Source organism: Muntiacus reevesi, chromosome 1 (assembly GCF_963930625.1).
Source record: "Muntiacus reevesi chromosome 1, mMunRee1.1, whole genome shotgun sequence".
Taxonomy (NCBI): domain Eukaryota; kingdom Metazoa; phylum Chordata; class Mammalia; order Artiodactyla; family Cervidae; genus Muntiacus; species Muntiacus reevesi.
The window spans coordinates 23,250,807-23,266,412 of record NC_089249.1 but is presented as its reverse complement, the minus strand read 5'-3'; the positions used below and the strand labels follow the sequence as shown (position 1 = coordinate 23,266,412).

The following is a 15,606-nucleotide window of genomic DNA, read 5'->3' as shown; positions in this document are numbered from 1 at the left end:
TGGTATCATCTGCATATCTGTAGTTATTGATATTTCTCCTGGCAATCTTGATTTCAGCTTGTGCTTCATTCAGCCTGGCATTTCTCGTGATGTACTCTGCATGTAAGTTAAATAAGCAGGGTGACAATATACATCCTTGATGTACTTCTTTTCCTATTTGGAACCAGTCTGTTGTTCCATGTCCAGTTCTAACTGTTGCTTCCTGACCTGCATACAGGTTTCTCAAGAGGCAGGTCAGGTGGTCTGGTATTTCCATCTCTTTCAGAATTTTCCACAGTTTATTGTGATCCACACAGTCAAAGGCTTTGGCATAGTCAATAAAGCAGAAATAGATGTTTTTGTGGAACTCTCTTGTTTTTTTGATGATCAGGTGATTAGTTTAAGACTTATTCTTCAGTCTGTTTTCCTGCCAAGGTTCTTCGCATAAAACTGATATTTAGCGGCCTTAAGACTCTGGCAATCACTTATTTTTATAGCAAACAGGGCTTATAATTTTCTGCATCTACAGAAATGATGACTGAAAATGTAGTTAGCAGAAATAAATGAGACTAGAGAACCAATGAAATTAATATAATAGATTTATTTTTAATACTATATCAAGAGTTAACATATCCTTTTACTTTTAACTTTACCTGCCCAGTGCTTTTAGCTGCTGAAAGATAATTAGTGAGAATTTGTTTTCTCAATGTTCAGTTTCAATCAAGATAAGAAAATATGGACACTGGAAGAAAATTAATTTCTTATAGATTTAGTTGGCTGCAAAGTCCAGTTCTGTGTAGTTAATACTTTTCTATTAGTTTACACTAATACATTGCAAGTGAATAGAAAACATATTTCCTTGTAAAAAATTTTTTTATGTGACATATATTTGTAAGAATGTATGCCTTCAAACTGAATAGAATGAATGTAAAAAAATTTTTTTTTATTAGTTGGAGGCTAATTACTTCACAACATTTCAGTGTAAAATTTTTATGAAACTGTCATGTTTGTTGCTTTAGGATGAAAAGTTACTGAGTGGAAGCTTTTGCTTCTTTTTATTTTGGTGACAGTGTGTAAAATATATGAGAAAGTAGGGGTTTTACATATAAAAGAGCTTGACAGTTTTCAACCAGGTCACCTATTTGGTTGAAAGCTCAGAGCTGTTCTCAGTTTTATATAATACTAGATATCATCTGAGCTGGGGAATACAGAAGTCCAAAAGAGAAGAGTAGTTTAATAAAAAGAGTGATGGAGAACAAGTTCTCAGCAAGAGAGTGGTTCTCAATGGGAACCGCCTTGCGGAATTTGTGATGGGGTACTTCCTCATTGTCTGAGCCTGGCTGGTGATTTACAGGAGGTTTAGCATCTCTGCTCCCAACCCATTAAATGCTAGTTACCTCCCCTCACAGATGTGCTGACCAAAAAGTCCCACACTTTTCAGATGTCCCAAGGGTCATCCTCTAGTTGAGAGTCATTCTTAGAAGAACAGCCTTTTCTCCCATAAAATTGGGACACGTTTTACTTTCCTCAAAGTGTCATGAACTTACGAATTAACATACATAGAGTGCTTAGTACAAGGCCAAACATGATAAATGCTCAATAATTATGAACTATTATCACTGTTTCAACTCCACAGTGTCTTTAATTTGTTAGGCACTCCATTTATTTATTATTAATATTATTAACTGTTACTATTGGGTGATTAGCTCAAGGGTTGTAATCTCACATAGGAGTAATGTGGTCGCTGGTAGGAATACAGAAAGGTGACAGTTAAAACTCAAAGTATGAGACAGTCTGCAAAATGATATTCTTTCAGCAAAAATTTAGAGTGAGAAAAACTTGACTGGGTAAACTATTCTTTAATATATGAGAAAACTTTGTACCTTTGAATCTTTCATGAGCACTTAATTAATGTGACAATTTGTTAAACTGTAGAGGGACATTCATAGGGCCTTTTATTCCCAAAGTATGCTTCTAATTTAGTTACAAAAACCAGGCTTAACACAGGAATGAATTTGAAGCTTCCAGTCTCACACTAGAACACTAACTTCTAATTTTGTTATAAGTAAAGTGAACACCTATTTTTCTTGTAATCAACATTTTTTGTAAGAACCTATCTCATTCGAACTGTTGAATACAAGTATAGCAGAACGTATTCTCTCGTGCATAATTTCTTTATAATCTGAGATTTTCCTTAGCTGTGTGTCTCTTTGTGTTTAATTCCTATAAATTATATAAACATTACAGTAGACATTGCCTAGAAGTTATTGCAGTTGACTCTGATGTGAATGAGCCTTGAAAATAAAGTGGTAGTTCTAAGAAACAACACATAGACACTGTTGACTTTAAAAATATTCATAAGGTACAAGTTGAGAAGTGAAGGGAAGTAAAATTTGCTCAGTCATGTCTGACTCTTTGGGACCCTAGGGACTATACAGTCCATGGAATTCTCCAGGCCAGAATACTGGAGTGGGTAGCCTTTCCCTTCTCCAGGGGATCTTCCCAATCCAAGAATCAAACCCAGGTCTCCCTCATTACAGGTGGATTCTTTACCAAGTGAGCCTCTCAAAAGTTGAGTTATTTTTAGGACTTCAAGCCTGGGAGGCATCATTAAAGGTAACCCTGAAAGAACTGCTCTGAGGAGGCAAAGGGAGGAGCCAGGTTATACAGAAGTTTTGCAACAAAGGGCAAATGGTCTGAATGTCAAAAGATTATTGTTGATTAAAGGAAAACCAGACATCTCAAGGAATTTAGCGCTTTTCCATGTAAGGAAAGATGCAAGAGTCTGGGCTCACTGAAATCATTCCTTTGATATGCACCTCAGCTGTCTGGGGCCAGTATCCTCTGTTTTCACATCCTGATTTTTCTCAGGGTTCACTGTTGAAAGTGGCTGCAGTCTGATGGCTGCTAGATAGCAGGTATTCTTTCCCTCCTGAGTTCCTTCAGGGCTCACCAGTTCATCTGCAGTTGTGGGTGCAATCACTGATGGCTGTGACATCTTTTGTTTCCTGATATGGCAGGAAGTATTCCATTTCTCAGCCCCTTGTAACACATACTGTGTCAGTATCATTGTTTTGGACCTACAGAGGAGGCAATAAGATGCACTTTCACTGTGGCCATCTGAAACACTTGGGGCCAGATGTGTTTTGAAATTAAATATCCTGACTATAGAAAGTGTAGGGATGGAAAAAATTTTCCCCTCTACCCTTCTAGGTTCTTTGGCTGGTCTAATAATTAAAGTGAAGACAGATTCACAAGTGAAAAACAAATTTAATTTCATTTGTAGAAGGGCAGAGACAGGGATGTAACACCTTCTACCAGGGAATATGCAACTTTTAAGATTTTCTTTCTTAGGGTTAAAGAAACCTTTTGAAAACAGCAGGCCTGAGTCAAAGCCTATCATCTTTTTCTTAACTTATAAGATTCCATCTGTGCATATATATTGTTTTCCCATCTAAGAGTATTTACTTCTTTCTGAAAAGAAAAATAAAACAAACCTATGTTTCAGCCGTGGCTATCAGGAATGTTGGGTGAATTGCTTCACTTCTCTGAGGTGCGTTTACAAAGGGGAAGGTAATAAACTAGCCCCCACCACTAGTCTTTATGATACCTTGCTTGGAAATGGCGGGGGATCCCCTTTATATTTATAATTACCATTTCCCAGCAGATGGAGATGGCAGTATTGTCTTGAGGAAGTGGACCTTTTTTTTTTTTTTCAAGGTATCATACTGCCATCTGCTGGGAAACGGTAATAATAAATACAAAAACCCATACTGACTACGATTTAAACAGTGACTGCCAGAGTTGGATCACCGTCAAAACTCAATTATTTCAAATAGAGTATAATAGTAATTCCCAGTGACAAGTTGCTTAACTCATTTTATTAGAATGAAAATAAGTAGATCCTGCCTGGGAACACTAAATAATATAATCTATTAAAGGAGTCTCTATGCTTGTGCTGAAATTTCTACCTTTGATAAATAACCTCTGTTCACTGTGAACTTCTGTTCGTGCAGCCTGGGGTGCTGCAGTCCATGGGGTCGCAAAAAGTCGGACACGACTGAGCAACTGAACTGAACTCAACTCAACTTCATATCATACAGAGTCAGACTAAACAGGAGAAACTCTCTGGATTGTTTTCTTCAATATCATTCTAGCTATGTAATTTCACATGTGATGTGAGAAAACAGTAATATTTCTGTAAAACTGAAATTAATAAGATTTGTTGTTTCCTTATGGATGTGGAAGAAATGATGATTCATATTGTGTTCAGATACAGTTTGTTAAAGGCAATTTTAATTTTTCCTATAGTGATGGAAATTTTATGTATGTCTCCAAAGAGTTCAAAGCAATTTATGTATGTTTGCTTTATTGGTGGGTGTTTATAACAACTAAGAGATAATGTGGTGTTATCCCCATTTTACAGACAGGGAAACTGAGGCACAAATATGTTATGTCATTTGCTCAAAGTCAAAAGCCTTGGAAGTGGAGTTGCTACACAGAAAGAGTCAAACCAATGAAATATCTGTGCTTAACAAAGACTTACAGAATATTTATGAGATGAAATTAATTAAGACAAGATTGGTCAGTTCCTGGTTTTTAAAACATAATGTGACAAATACAGTTTCCTAGGACAAAGTTGACAGCTTCAGTTGTCAAACTATTATAAACTTTACAGTTAAAGATTACCTTTAATAAGCTTTAGGCAAACATATTTCTCAGAAGTCTTACTTTTTTTTAAACCATCCACCAGTAAGCATAATAAAAGCATCCATGATCGAATAACAAGGGATGAGTCTATATAGTTTTTTTTAAAAACTGCTTTTCGGTGACTATTCACACAATCCACCCATTTAAAGAGTATAATTCAATGTTTTTTAGTAAATCACACAGTTGTGCAATCATCACCACAGTCAGTTCATTACACCAAAAAGAACCCCACTTGGTCATGTTTTTTAGCCCTTTTTTATATGTTGGTGGATTCAGTTTGCAAGTATTTTGTTCAAGATTTTTGTGTCTGTATTCATAAGAGACACTGGCCTGGGGTTTTCTTTTCTTTGTCTGGTTTTGGTATCAGAGTAATATTGGCTCTTAGAATGACTTGAAACAGTCCCTCCCCCAGCCCTTTTTCTTTTTTTTCAGTCTTTGTCCAGCTTTCTAACTTGCATATACATGTGTGAGAGAGAGAGACAGAAAGAAAGAGATAGGACAGAAAGAGATAGACAGAAAGAGATAGGAAGAGATTCCGTCTCATCACACTGTCCAAAAGATATTGCCTTCTTTCCCAACTACTAGATTCCCTGTCCTCATGTTTCTTGGTTCTAGGCTGATCTTTTTTCATAGCTCTCATGTTCTTGTTTCTTAGGGCACAGATTTGCCAGCGTTGCTCCACTTCATGCAGAGAAGAATAAATTATTTATTTCTGAGTTCTGTTTTGCATACTCATACTATTTATCTGCTAAGTCGCTTCAGTCATGTCCAACTCTTTGTGATCTTATGGACCATAACCTGCCAGGCTCCTCAGGAATGGGATTCTCCAGGCAAGAATACTGGAATGGGTTGCTATGACCTTCTCCAGGGAATCGTCCCAATCCAGGGATTGAACCCAAGTCTCTTATGTCTTCTGCATTGACAGGCAGGTTCTTTACCACTGACACCACCTGGGAAGCCCTTACTGTGTATCCCATTACAAAAATCACACCAGTCATTCAGGTGTCAAATTGAGAGTCAGATGACCAGGATAAAGACTTTATGGAAATTAATAACTCATAGAACAGCTTTTATTTCTTTCCCTGTGAAAGTCCTAATGTTAATGAGCAAATTCTGCTATCTGTTCTTTTGTTCCTTCACAAAAGAATTTATCAGTACTTGATACATGTTAATGTGTTTATTTAGAAGTAAACACTCAGTGAAATTAAAAATAATTTCTATGGGATGGTACTTCCCTGGTGGTCCAGTGGTTAGGGCTCTGTGCTTCCACTACAGGGTGCACAGGTTCAGTCCCTGGTCAGGGAACTAAGGTCCTGCATGCCGTGTGGCCAAAAAATTACTCATTCAGGTTTTCTGGCAAAACAATCCACCCTACTACACAAAATAAAGTCTTCATTTTCATATAGAATCTCTCTACAATAGAGATTGTAGAAAGAGAAATAAAGCAAATGTTCTTAGTCACTGTAGGTTATATTTTATTTATATATAATCATAGAAGACTATAATTAACTCAGCAAGTCTCTCTTGAATAAGTTCTTCACAAATGGAGATTAAAATATACAATTAAAATGAATATTAATTTTAAACTTTAAAGTGCTTTGCATTTAATAATTCGAAACACAATGTATTTTAAATAGTTTAAACTCTGCTCTCTGAAGTTCAAATACAATTTAGTACATCAAGCCTCAATAGTACTTCAATCCTCAATAGCTGAGTGAAAATGTAATGCCAGAGTTATACAAAATTATCCACAATTTAGTTATCTTTTTTTTGGAGGAGGGCAGAGCAACATTAATTGTCCAGAAAAAATATGCACACACACATATATATGTGTGTATGTGTATATAAAATTTGTATATCATTCCCTATTCAAAAGATTCCACCAGAAATATATTGAGTGTAGAAATTAGTACTGTATGTGGAGCATATATATATGACAGAGACAGTGTTCTGTTAGATGTTTTCTGGAGGTGCTATTATGAAGAAACTGATAGACTTATACTTGAGACTTAGAAAATATTTACATTAAATGAAAATTAGCAAAGTCCCGGGTTGGAAACTCTCCTAAAGGCATTATCTCAATCATCATAATACTTCTGCCTCTGAAACAAACCTGAGACATATTCAGTACATTTTGTTTTGGTCCAGTTTTTAGTTTATGCAAAAGCTTTTCCTATTAAAGAGCTTTCTGAAATCAGCTTTCATATTGCATTCTTGTATACTAATCAGATAATGACTTAGACTGTTCAGGAAAAATTCACTAAGTTTTCAAGAGAAAGAAAGAAAAAAACACCTCCTGAAACAATCCATTTCATTGAGATTGTGAACAATACCAACATAGACTATTTAGGAGATTTTCCGTCTCTTTTATCATGAAAAATTCAAATGTCTTCATCAAATACCATATGAATTTTCACTTGAAATTATTGCTTCGTAGTCTGACTAAATCAGTTCATCTTCAGCTATATAAAAATACAATCTGTTGTATCTAATGAAACCCAGCTAAGAGGATTTGTATTCAAATATATCCTAACTCTGAGATGAGTTATTTTTGCATATACAAATACAAATTTGTAAACTAAATGTGTTTGTCATGTAGCACCATTTAGGTATGGGAACTGGACTACAATTACCCAAATGTTAACAAGATCTAATGTTATTGTTGTGGTTTTTTAGTCACCAAGTGGTGTCCAATTCTTTGTGACACCATGGACTGTAGCCCACCAGGCTCATCTGTCCATGGGATTTCCCAGACAAGAATACTGGAATGGATTGCCATTTCCTTCTCCAGGGGATCTTCCTGACCCAGGAATAGAACCCGTATCTCCTGCATTGGCAGATGGATTCTTTACCACTGAGTCATCAGGGAAGCCCAGCATTATAATACCTTGATCTTTAAGTTCACTGTCTTACTGAATCACCCACATGTCCCTAGGAGACAAGGGTTATTATGCTCATTTTATAGATTATCAAACTGAAGCTTATGCAGATTTACTTGTGTATAAGGCATAAGAATTTGGATAGGTAAATATACAGAGCATAATTCTTTTGGAATGATGTACCTTTTGATTGACTGACCTACCAGAACTGAAATAAGAAAACACACGCCAATTCAATTTGTAGTAAAGGGACTATTATCTCTTCTGCATTTTTTAAAATGTATATATGTCCAAATGTGAATGGGTCAAGTTCATCACTGGCATTGCCTTGAAGTAATTCAAAGACTTTCTTTTACCCTTGCAGGTAGAACGGGAAAAGGCCATTCTTCTGGCCAATCTCCAGGAGTCACAGACACAGCTGGAGCACACCAAGGGAGCACTGACGGAGCAGCACGAACGGGTGCACCGGCTCACGGAGCACGTTAATGCCATGAGGGGCCTACAGAGCAGCAAGGAGCTCCAGGAGCTAGATGGGGAAAAGGGCCGGGACGCCGGGGAGGAGGCCCATGACTATGAGGTGGACATCAATGGCTTAGAGATCCTTGAATGCAAATACAGGGTGGCAGTAACTGAGGTGATCGATTTGAAAGCTGAAATTAAGGCCTTAAAGGAGAAATATAATAAATCTATAGAAAACTATACTGAAGAGAAGGCCAAGTATGAGAGTAAGATCCAAATGTATGATGAGCAGGTTACAAGCCTTGAGAAGATCACCAAGGAGAGTGGAGAGAAGATGGCCCACATGGAGAATGAGTTGCAAAAGATGACCAGCATAGCCAATGAAAATCACAACACCCTTAATACAGCCCAGGATGAACTGGTGACATTTAGTGAGGAGCTTGCTCAGCTTTACCATCACGTATGTCTGTGTAATAATGAAACCCCTAACAGGGTCATGCTGGACTACTACAGGCAAAGTAGAGTCACCCGTAGTGGCAGCCTGAAAGGCCCCGATGATCCCAGGGGACTTTTGTCTCCACGGTTGGTCAGGCGGGGTGTGTCATCCCCAGTAGAAACAAGGACCTCACCTGAACCAGTTTCAAAAGAAAACACAGAGGCCAGCAAAGAAACAAGTCCAACTAAGACCCCCACCATCTCTCCTGTTATTACTGCCCCACCATCATCTCCAGTATTAGATACAAGTGACATTCGAAAAGAGCCAATGAACATCTACAACCTTAATGCCATAATCCGGGACCAAATCAAACATCTGCAGAAAGCTGTGGACCGGTCCTTGCAACTGTCTCGTCAAAGAGCTGCAGCACGGGAGCTGGCCCCCATGATCGATAAAGACAAGGAAGCCCTAATGGAAGAAATCCTCAAGCTCAAGTCCCTACTGAGCACCAAACGGGAGCAGATCGCCACATTGAGGGCGGTGCTGAAAGCCAACAAACAGGTGATCTCATTCTACTGATGAGCTACGCTAGCCAACACTTTAGTTTATGCCTAAATGTTTTTAGTGTCCACTACCATCAGGATGGGAGAAGGAAATGGCAACCCACTCCAGTATTCTTGCCTGGAGAATTCCATGGACAGAAGGGCCTGGAGGGCTACAGTCCATGGGGTCACAAAGAGTCGAACATGACTAAGTGACTAACACTACTGTTACTACCATCAGGATGAGAGTTCAGATTCCTGGTCAGCAGAGAAATAAAATGAACTGTGACCAGAGCCAGATCAGAACGTAATAGTTTCCTTGAAGTGTGTGAATGGATGAGACAGGAGAGTAGCTATGCCTTACTAAGGTAGAAGTGAGGAATTTAAAACATGTAGAAAGGCAGTCCAGGCGGTACTTACTTGGAGCCCAGCAATCATTGAGTGTGGAAAAGGGAGATGGAGGGATGCAGAATAGACTGGCAAGGCACCCTGGTAGGCAGTTGGAGCAGAGAAAGAGAAAATAAATTATGCACTAACTCTGTCGGTGACCACCTATCTGAAATTTAGGTCTACTTGGGATGTTAATTCACCTGAGTCACAGCTTAAACAGTAGAAAAAATTTCCTAACCATAGATCTTGTCCTTAGGGCATAAGTAGGAATGCTACCACATGATTCTACCAACTCCTAGATCTCTTTGATGTCTGTATTTGTGTTTTACTCTCAAACTTTACCTGGGTGACAGTGCTGTGAAATACAGGTGGGAAGATATTTTTAACCTCTGTCTAGTTTCTCTGGAAAGTGAGACTTGACAGACACCTTTGAAAAGGATGGTGAATAAAGAATATCAATAAAGAGAAGCAACAAAGCATCCAATACCTTCTTGCAAATGTAAGCAATACTAGTGTTGGAAAGTGAAAGTTAATTTCAGATTCAGACATCCTTTTCCTTTTACATTTAAATGGGTATCTACAGTGCAGCTTTCTACCCTCTTTATCTTCAGTTACTATAAACCTGTTTGTATAATTCAGAGTTCTATAATACAAGTGTTGAAATGTTTTAACTGACGTAGATGTATAGATAAGCATGGTCAATCAACCAAAAGAATTTTGTCAATAAGCATTCACTAATTGCATATTTCATGGCAGTTAGTAAGTAGGGATGAAAAAATAAGTGACTAGTAATCTAGTAGAATTTCAATATATGCCTGTAACTGTTTACAAGATAGGACCAATTATCAAGCACTTTAGAGTGGTGTAAACAGTGCTATAGGAATTAAGAGCAGGACAAAGCATTTCTGGGTGAATTTTAATTTTCACAGTGGTTTGTGGTACTGTCTGCATTACATTAGTGTCACATCCCATATGGTCTCAGTAAATTAAATGTAAACACATTTCTAGCCATGCCTTTAGTTTACATTTTAATGATGTTAGGGCTATTGCTGTGATGCTGTGTGCCATGAATGGCTCAGGTATCTACAGAGGACATCCACTATATTTAGACATTGTAGAATGTTTATCATTAAAGCTAAGCTAAGAATTCTGTCATAGAGGAAAAAAGAGAATTCTGTTTTTATTAAAATAGGTGTTCTGCATTCTTTATAACTCTTTTCATATATCTTAGGGTTTTTTTGTAAGCACGGTGTCTTTTGATGAAATAACTAAATGTTTAGAAAGGACCTTCTGTATACTACTATGCTATGATGGATGCCAAAGATTCAAAGACGGCCAATACATGGTCCCTGCCTTCCAGAAAAGGATTCACAGACCTATGGGGATGTCAGAGTAGAACAGATCATTACAGTTTGATATTAGATATACTGTAATCCAATTTATGGGAACACTGCAAAGAAAGTAACTAATGAATCCTAGATCTAGATCTCTATGGCTAGAAACAAGATTTTTTTAATTTAAAAAATAAACTTCAGGAGAATGTGGTAAATGCAGATGTCAGCAAGTCTGCTGATGGGTGTTAGACTTCCTTAATTCTGAAAAAGCTTTGTGCAGTCTTGTGGACAAAAATCTACAAACAATGCTGAGTCCTTTGGGGGCATTTTTCACAAATAATAAATGACTTTGTACTTCTATTTCAGATCTTGCTCTACCATCACTTTCTTCTCTTCCCCTCTTAGTTAACTGACCATGAAGTTCCACATGCTTACAAACTCATTACATCTACATTTTCACAACTTCACTATCTGTTCTTAATGATTTTGTGTCTAAATTTAAAAAAAATTTAAACAGCTCCCATTTTCCCCAGGTTGATTTCTGCATTATGGATAACTTTCTGAATCTATAATATTTCTAAAGATTCCACTGAGTTATAGTACTACAGAACATACTGAAATATTTTATGAGTAACTTCTTTTAATCTAAAGTTAAATTCAATCAAAATTATTGTTATGTTAACAATAAAAATTTTAAAAACAATTAAGTTGTGACTTTGGAATAAAAACATTAACAAACTACATTGCTATCCCAACATTGTTTTAATTTTAAAAAGAATCCATTTATCTCTATAGATGGATTGGCACTTTGTATAAGAAAGTTGAAGCTGTCCACTTGAAGCACGAAAAGAAATGCCAAAAAACCATGGCAGTCTTTCTGGGAAATCCTGTTACTAGTGGGTTTTTTCATTAGTAATGGGCTTTTTTCATTAGCATTGAATATTTTACACACTCTGAAAAGCTGTAGTTAGCAGTTTGTAAAAATGATGTGTTTCTAGTTTGCTTCAATATGAATACCATGGAGGCTATGCTTCAAACAGGCAGTCCCTAAATGTACATTGATTTCATGCATTGATTTAGCCAGCATTTTTTGTTTGTTTGTTTTTATTTCCTACTCTGTGTCAGGCTAGTTCTCACTTAGAAACCCTCTTAATTCCAAGAACTTTAAACATGCCCAAATTCAAACAAATGTTTAAATTCACTCAATATTGTGGTGCTTGCTTGGGTAGCACATCCAATTTTACATATATATATATATATATATAGCTGGAGTAGGAAATGGCAACCCACTCTTGCCTAGAGAATTCCATGGACAGAGGAGCCTGTAGGGCTACAGTCCATGAGATCACAAAGAGTTGGACATGACAGGGAAACTGAGTTTGCGCATGCATATATATATATACATATATGTCTGCTTTTATAAAGACTGTGAAAAAGAATTTAACTGTAATTTATTAAAGAAGTTATATACTAACACGTAGGAAAGAATTGATTCTTTGTTAATTCTTTTCCTTAAATATATAATACAGATTTTTAGTTTGTCATACTCATGTTATAAATCGCAATGACCTGTGCCTTTTATTCTGTTTCAGATCCGCTGTGCACAGATGACACAAGAATATTTGAGTTCTATTGTATTTCATTTGGAAGCTATGCTTCTTCCCTAACTTCTTGATAAAATCCTTCTTATATAGAATTTCATTTTGATTCTTTCATATCTGAAAATCCCATATTCTCAACAATCTGCATTAAATATTTATTAAACTATTATATATCTTTCCCATAGTCACTGATAATGACTCTGGTTCACAGCTGGCTTCTAGGGCAATTTATCCATATTATAGACTGATATTTATGTTTTGACATAAAAAATTGCCCTATATCCAAAGTATACATATATGTTTATATGAAATTCAACCTAGACAATTTTACTTTTTATTTATGAAAGAAATAGACCCAGCATGAAGAAATGTGTATGATAGATTTTCCTGATGTGAAAATTGTAAGCCCTGTCATTTTTCTGCTTTAGACAGCTGAGGTGGCATTAGCTAATCTCAAGAACAAATATGAAAATGAAAAAGCAATGGTGACTGAAACTATGACAAAACTTAGAAATGAACTGAAGGCTTTGAAAGAAGATGCAGCAACCTTCTCATCCCTGAGAGCAATGTTTGCAACAAGGTAACAGTTTTCTCTTGCAAGGTTAGGTGCAGTACATGGGGATAAGGTGTGATACCTGGCTTCCCTCGTGGCTCAAATGGTAAAGCGTCTGCCTGCAATGTGGGAGACCTGGGTTCGATCCCTGGGTCAGGAAGATCCTCTGGGGAAGGAAATGGCAACCCGCTTCAGTACTCTTGCCTGGAGAATCCCATGGACAGAGGAGCCTTGTATGCTACAGTCCATGGGGTCACAAAGAGTCGGACACAACTGAGCGACTTCACTTTCCTTTGTGAGGATAAAACTTTAAAATGTATATGTTCATCTTCCTGCATCATGAGTGTTATTTAATGTGTCATCTAAAAGGGCAAAGTATAAAGAAAATAGATGAGATTCCACTCTGACAAATCTAAAATAAAACCTTTTGTGCTATTTTTCAAAGCCCTCTACTGGACACCCTGGATCAAGCAATTCTTTTACATGAAAGTGTTTTTATTTTATTTTATTATTGTTTGGCCATGCCACGCAGCTTGCAAGATCTTAGTTCCCCAACCCAGGGTCGCACCCGGGCCCCCATTAGTGGAAGCACAGAGTCTGAACCACTGGCCCTCCAGGGAATTCCCTATACAAATGTTTTTACATTAATACAATAGATATTTTTTCTACGCCTTCTATACCCAAAAGAAACAAAACCTCCAATAAGGGGGAAAAGCCCACTTCCTGAAATAGCTAAATATTACATTATCACCATTGACATTTATTTTTGTGTATATAAAAGTGTTTGTCATTAGCAAGTATTTGTATGAAAAGATATCTTCATAATGAAGATTAATATTCATCATATCAGCTAATTACTTAGACTTAATACGTTGTTCTTGTTTAGTTGCTAAGTTGTGTCCAAGTCTTTTGTGACCCCATGGACTGTAGCCTGTCAGACTTTGTGGGATTTCCCAGGTAAGAATACTGGAGTGGGTTGCCATTTCCTTCTCCAGGGAGTCTTCCCATCTGAGGGACTGAACCCATGTCTCTGCATTAGCAGACGGATTCTTTACCACTGAGCCACCAGGGAAGCCTAGACTTAATATACTGTGAATTAAATTATGATTTCTATGATGTTATTATATATATTACCAAATTTTTCACACTACCAAACTAATTATTTAGACAAATGTTAGTTACTACCTCCCCCACCAGTTTTGTCATGAAGCACCACTGTATTTTATTTCTAGACTTGAAATGATTGTTCAAAAAGTACTGATTCAAAAAACAAAAAAAGTATTGATTCGGTGGTTTCAAAATCTTGAGATGTTCAATATAGTGCTGCAATTTCCTTTTTGCTGTCACAATTCAGTGCCAAAACAAAAATAATTCTATATTTGATATGATGCAAATGGTATAAAACTCACAAAGTGTTAACTACGATTATGCTTTATTTGCAGATTCGATAAATTACTTGCATGTAGCTAATATAAACGTAAAAATAAATCCTGGGCCCTGGAATCTGTCCAGCTGCCTTTTTGTGTCAGGAGAGAAAAGGCTCAAGTTCATACTTTTTGATTGACTCTTGAAAATGGCAATGAGGAGGCTAAGTGCCTAAGAGACCACAAGGGTATAGGAGAACTGAAGGGAACTGACTTCTTGGTCTGAGCACAGAAGAGTTTGCATACCTCTGGCCTCTACAGGGAGGTAGGGACAGGAGAATGGGTTTCATGCATAATGCCTCCCTCTTTGAAAAGGAAATCAAAAAAATTTTAAAGGGACATTTAATGTCTTGATCTGACTTATGTAAGAATTATTACCCCAAAATAATGTATTCTAACAGAAATTTGTTTTTTCAGGTTATTAACTGCCTACTCCGTTGTATTTTTTTAAATATTGTTATCTAACCAAGTAAAATAAATCCAGGGTCCCAAAATCCACATGTTATTTTACTAAGCCCTGGTTTTTCTTAGAATATTCCTACTGTGCTTCTTGACACTCGGTGTTAAAAAATAATGAGACCCACCTGGAGCTCAAGTTCTTTCACTACAAAGTCTATTTTTTTTTTAATGCCATAAGTCTTATGTTAATTTCAAAGTTTATACAAAACATTTAGTAACTCCGGAAAGTCATTAACTATCTTCTGATTTGTGAAGAGTGTTCTTAGTGAGTAAATAAACTCAGAAAAAGCTCTGAATAATTGTATGAATAATTCTTCATTCCAAATGTACATGTGCTCAGGTGTCACTTTTGGTGGAAGAAAGACCACTGAGCTTATCCTCCTGGTGCAGCAGTATCAAACCTGAACAAAGTCAACTATATCTGTATCAAACCCTCTGCAATTCTTGATCTTCTCTGACACCTATTGCTTTATCATTTGGTTGGGAAGTCATTGAAAATACTCAGGTTTTTAGTTCAGGCAAATCTGCCATGTTGAAATCAGTAGCGACTATAATCTGAACTCAAAAATATAAATAAAATACATGTTTTCTTTAGAAATATTATTATTCTTTTGTATGCTAAAGGCATAGACTATAAAATTATTATAACACATCTATGATGCTGTGTACATTACCTGAGACTTTACTGTTGGTTTTTCTGCATCATGGAGCAGCCCTCACAATAATTCTGTCTCTGGAGTTCAAGATACTGCCTATTAAGAATGTCCCTAGGCCTTCCCTGGTAGCCCAATGGTTAACACTCTGTGCTTCCACTGCAGGTGGTGTGGGTTCAATCCCTGG

At 36.8% G+C, this 15,606-nt stretch overlaps 1 protein-coding gene across 9 annotated transcripts in view; it reads left to right on the top strand.

The window, feature by feature from the left end:
- Positions 1-15,606, top strand: part of BICD1 (BICD cargo adaptor 1) — a 236,096-nt gene that overhangs the window by 185,827 nt on the left and 34,663 nt on the right. For 8 of the 9 annotated variants that reach the window (XM_065939496.1, XM_065939486.1, XM_065939471.1 and 5 more), the window contains exons 5-6: positions 7,933-9,024; positions 12,759-12,910. In XM_065939496.1, coding sequence (XP_065795568.1) covers positions 7,933-9,024; positions 12,759-12,910 — 1,244 coding nt within the window. The other variant, XM_065939544.1, reaches the window with a different exon arrangement.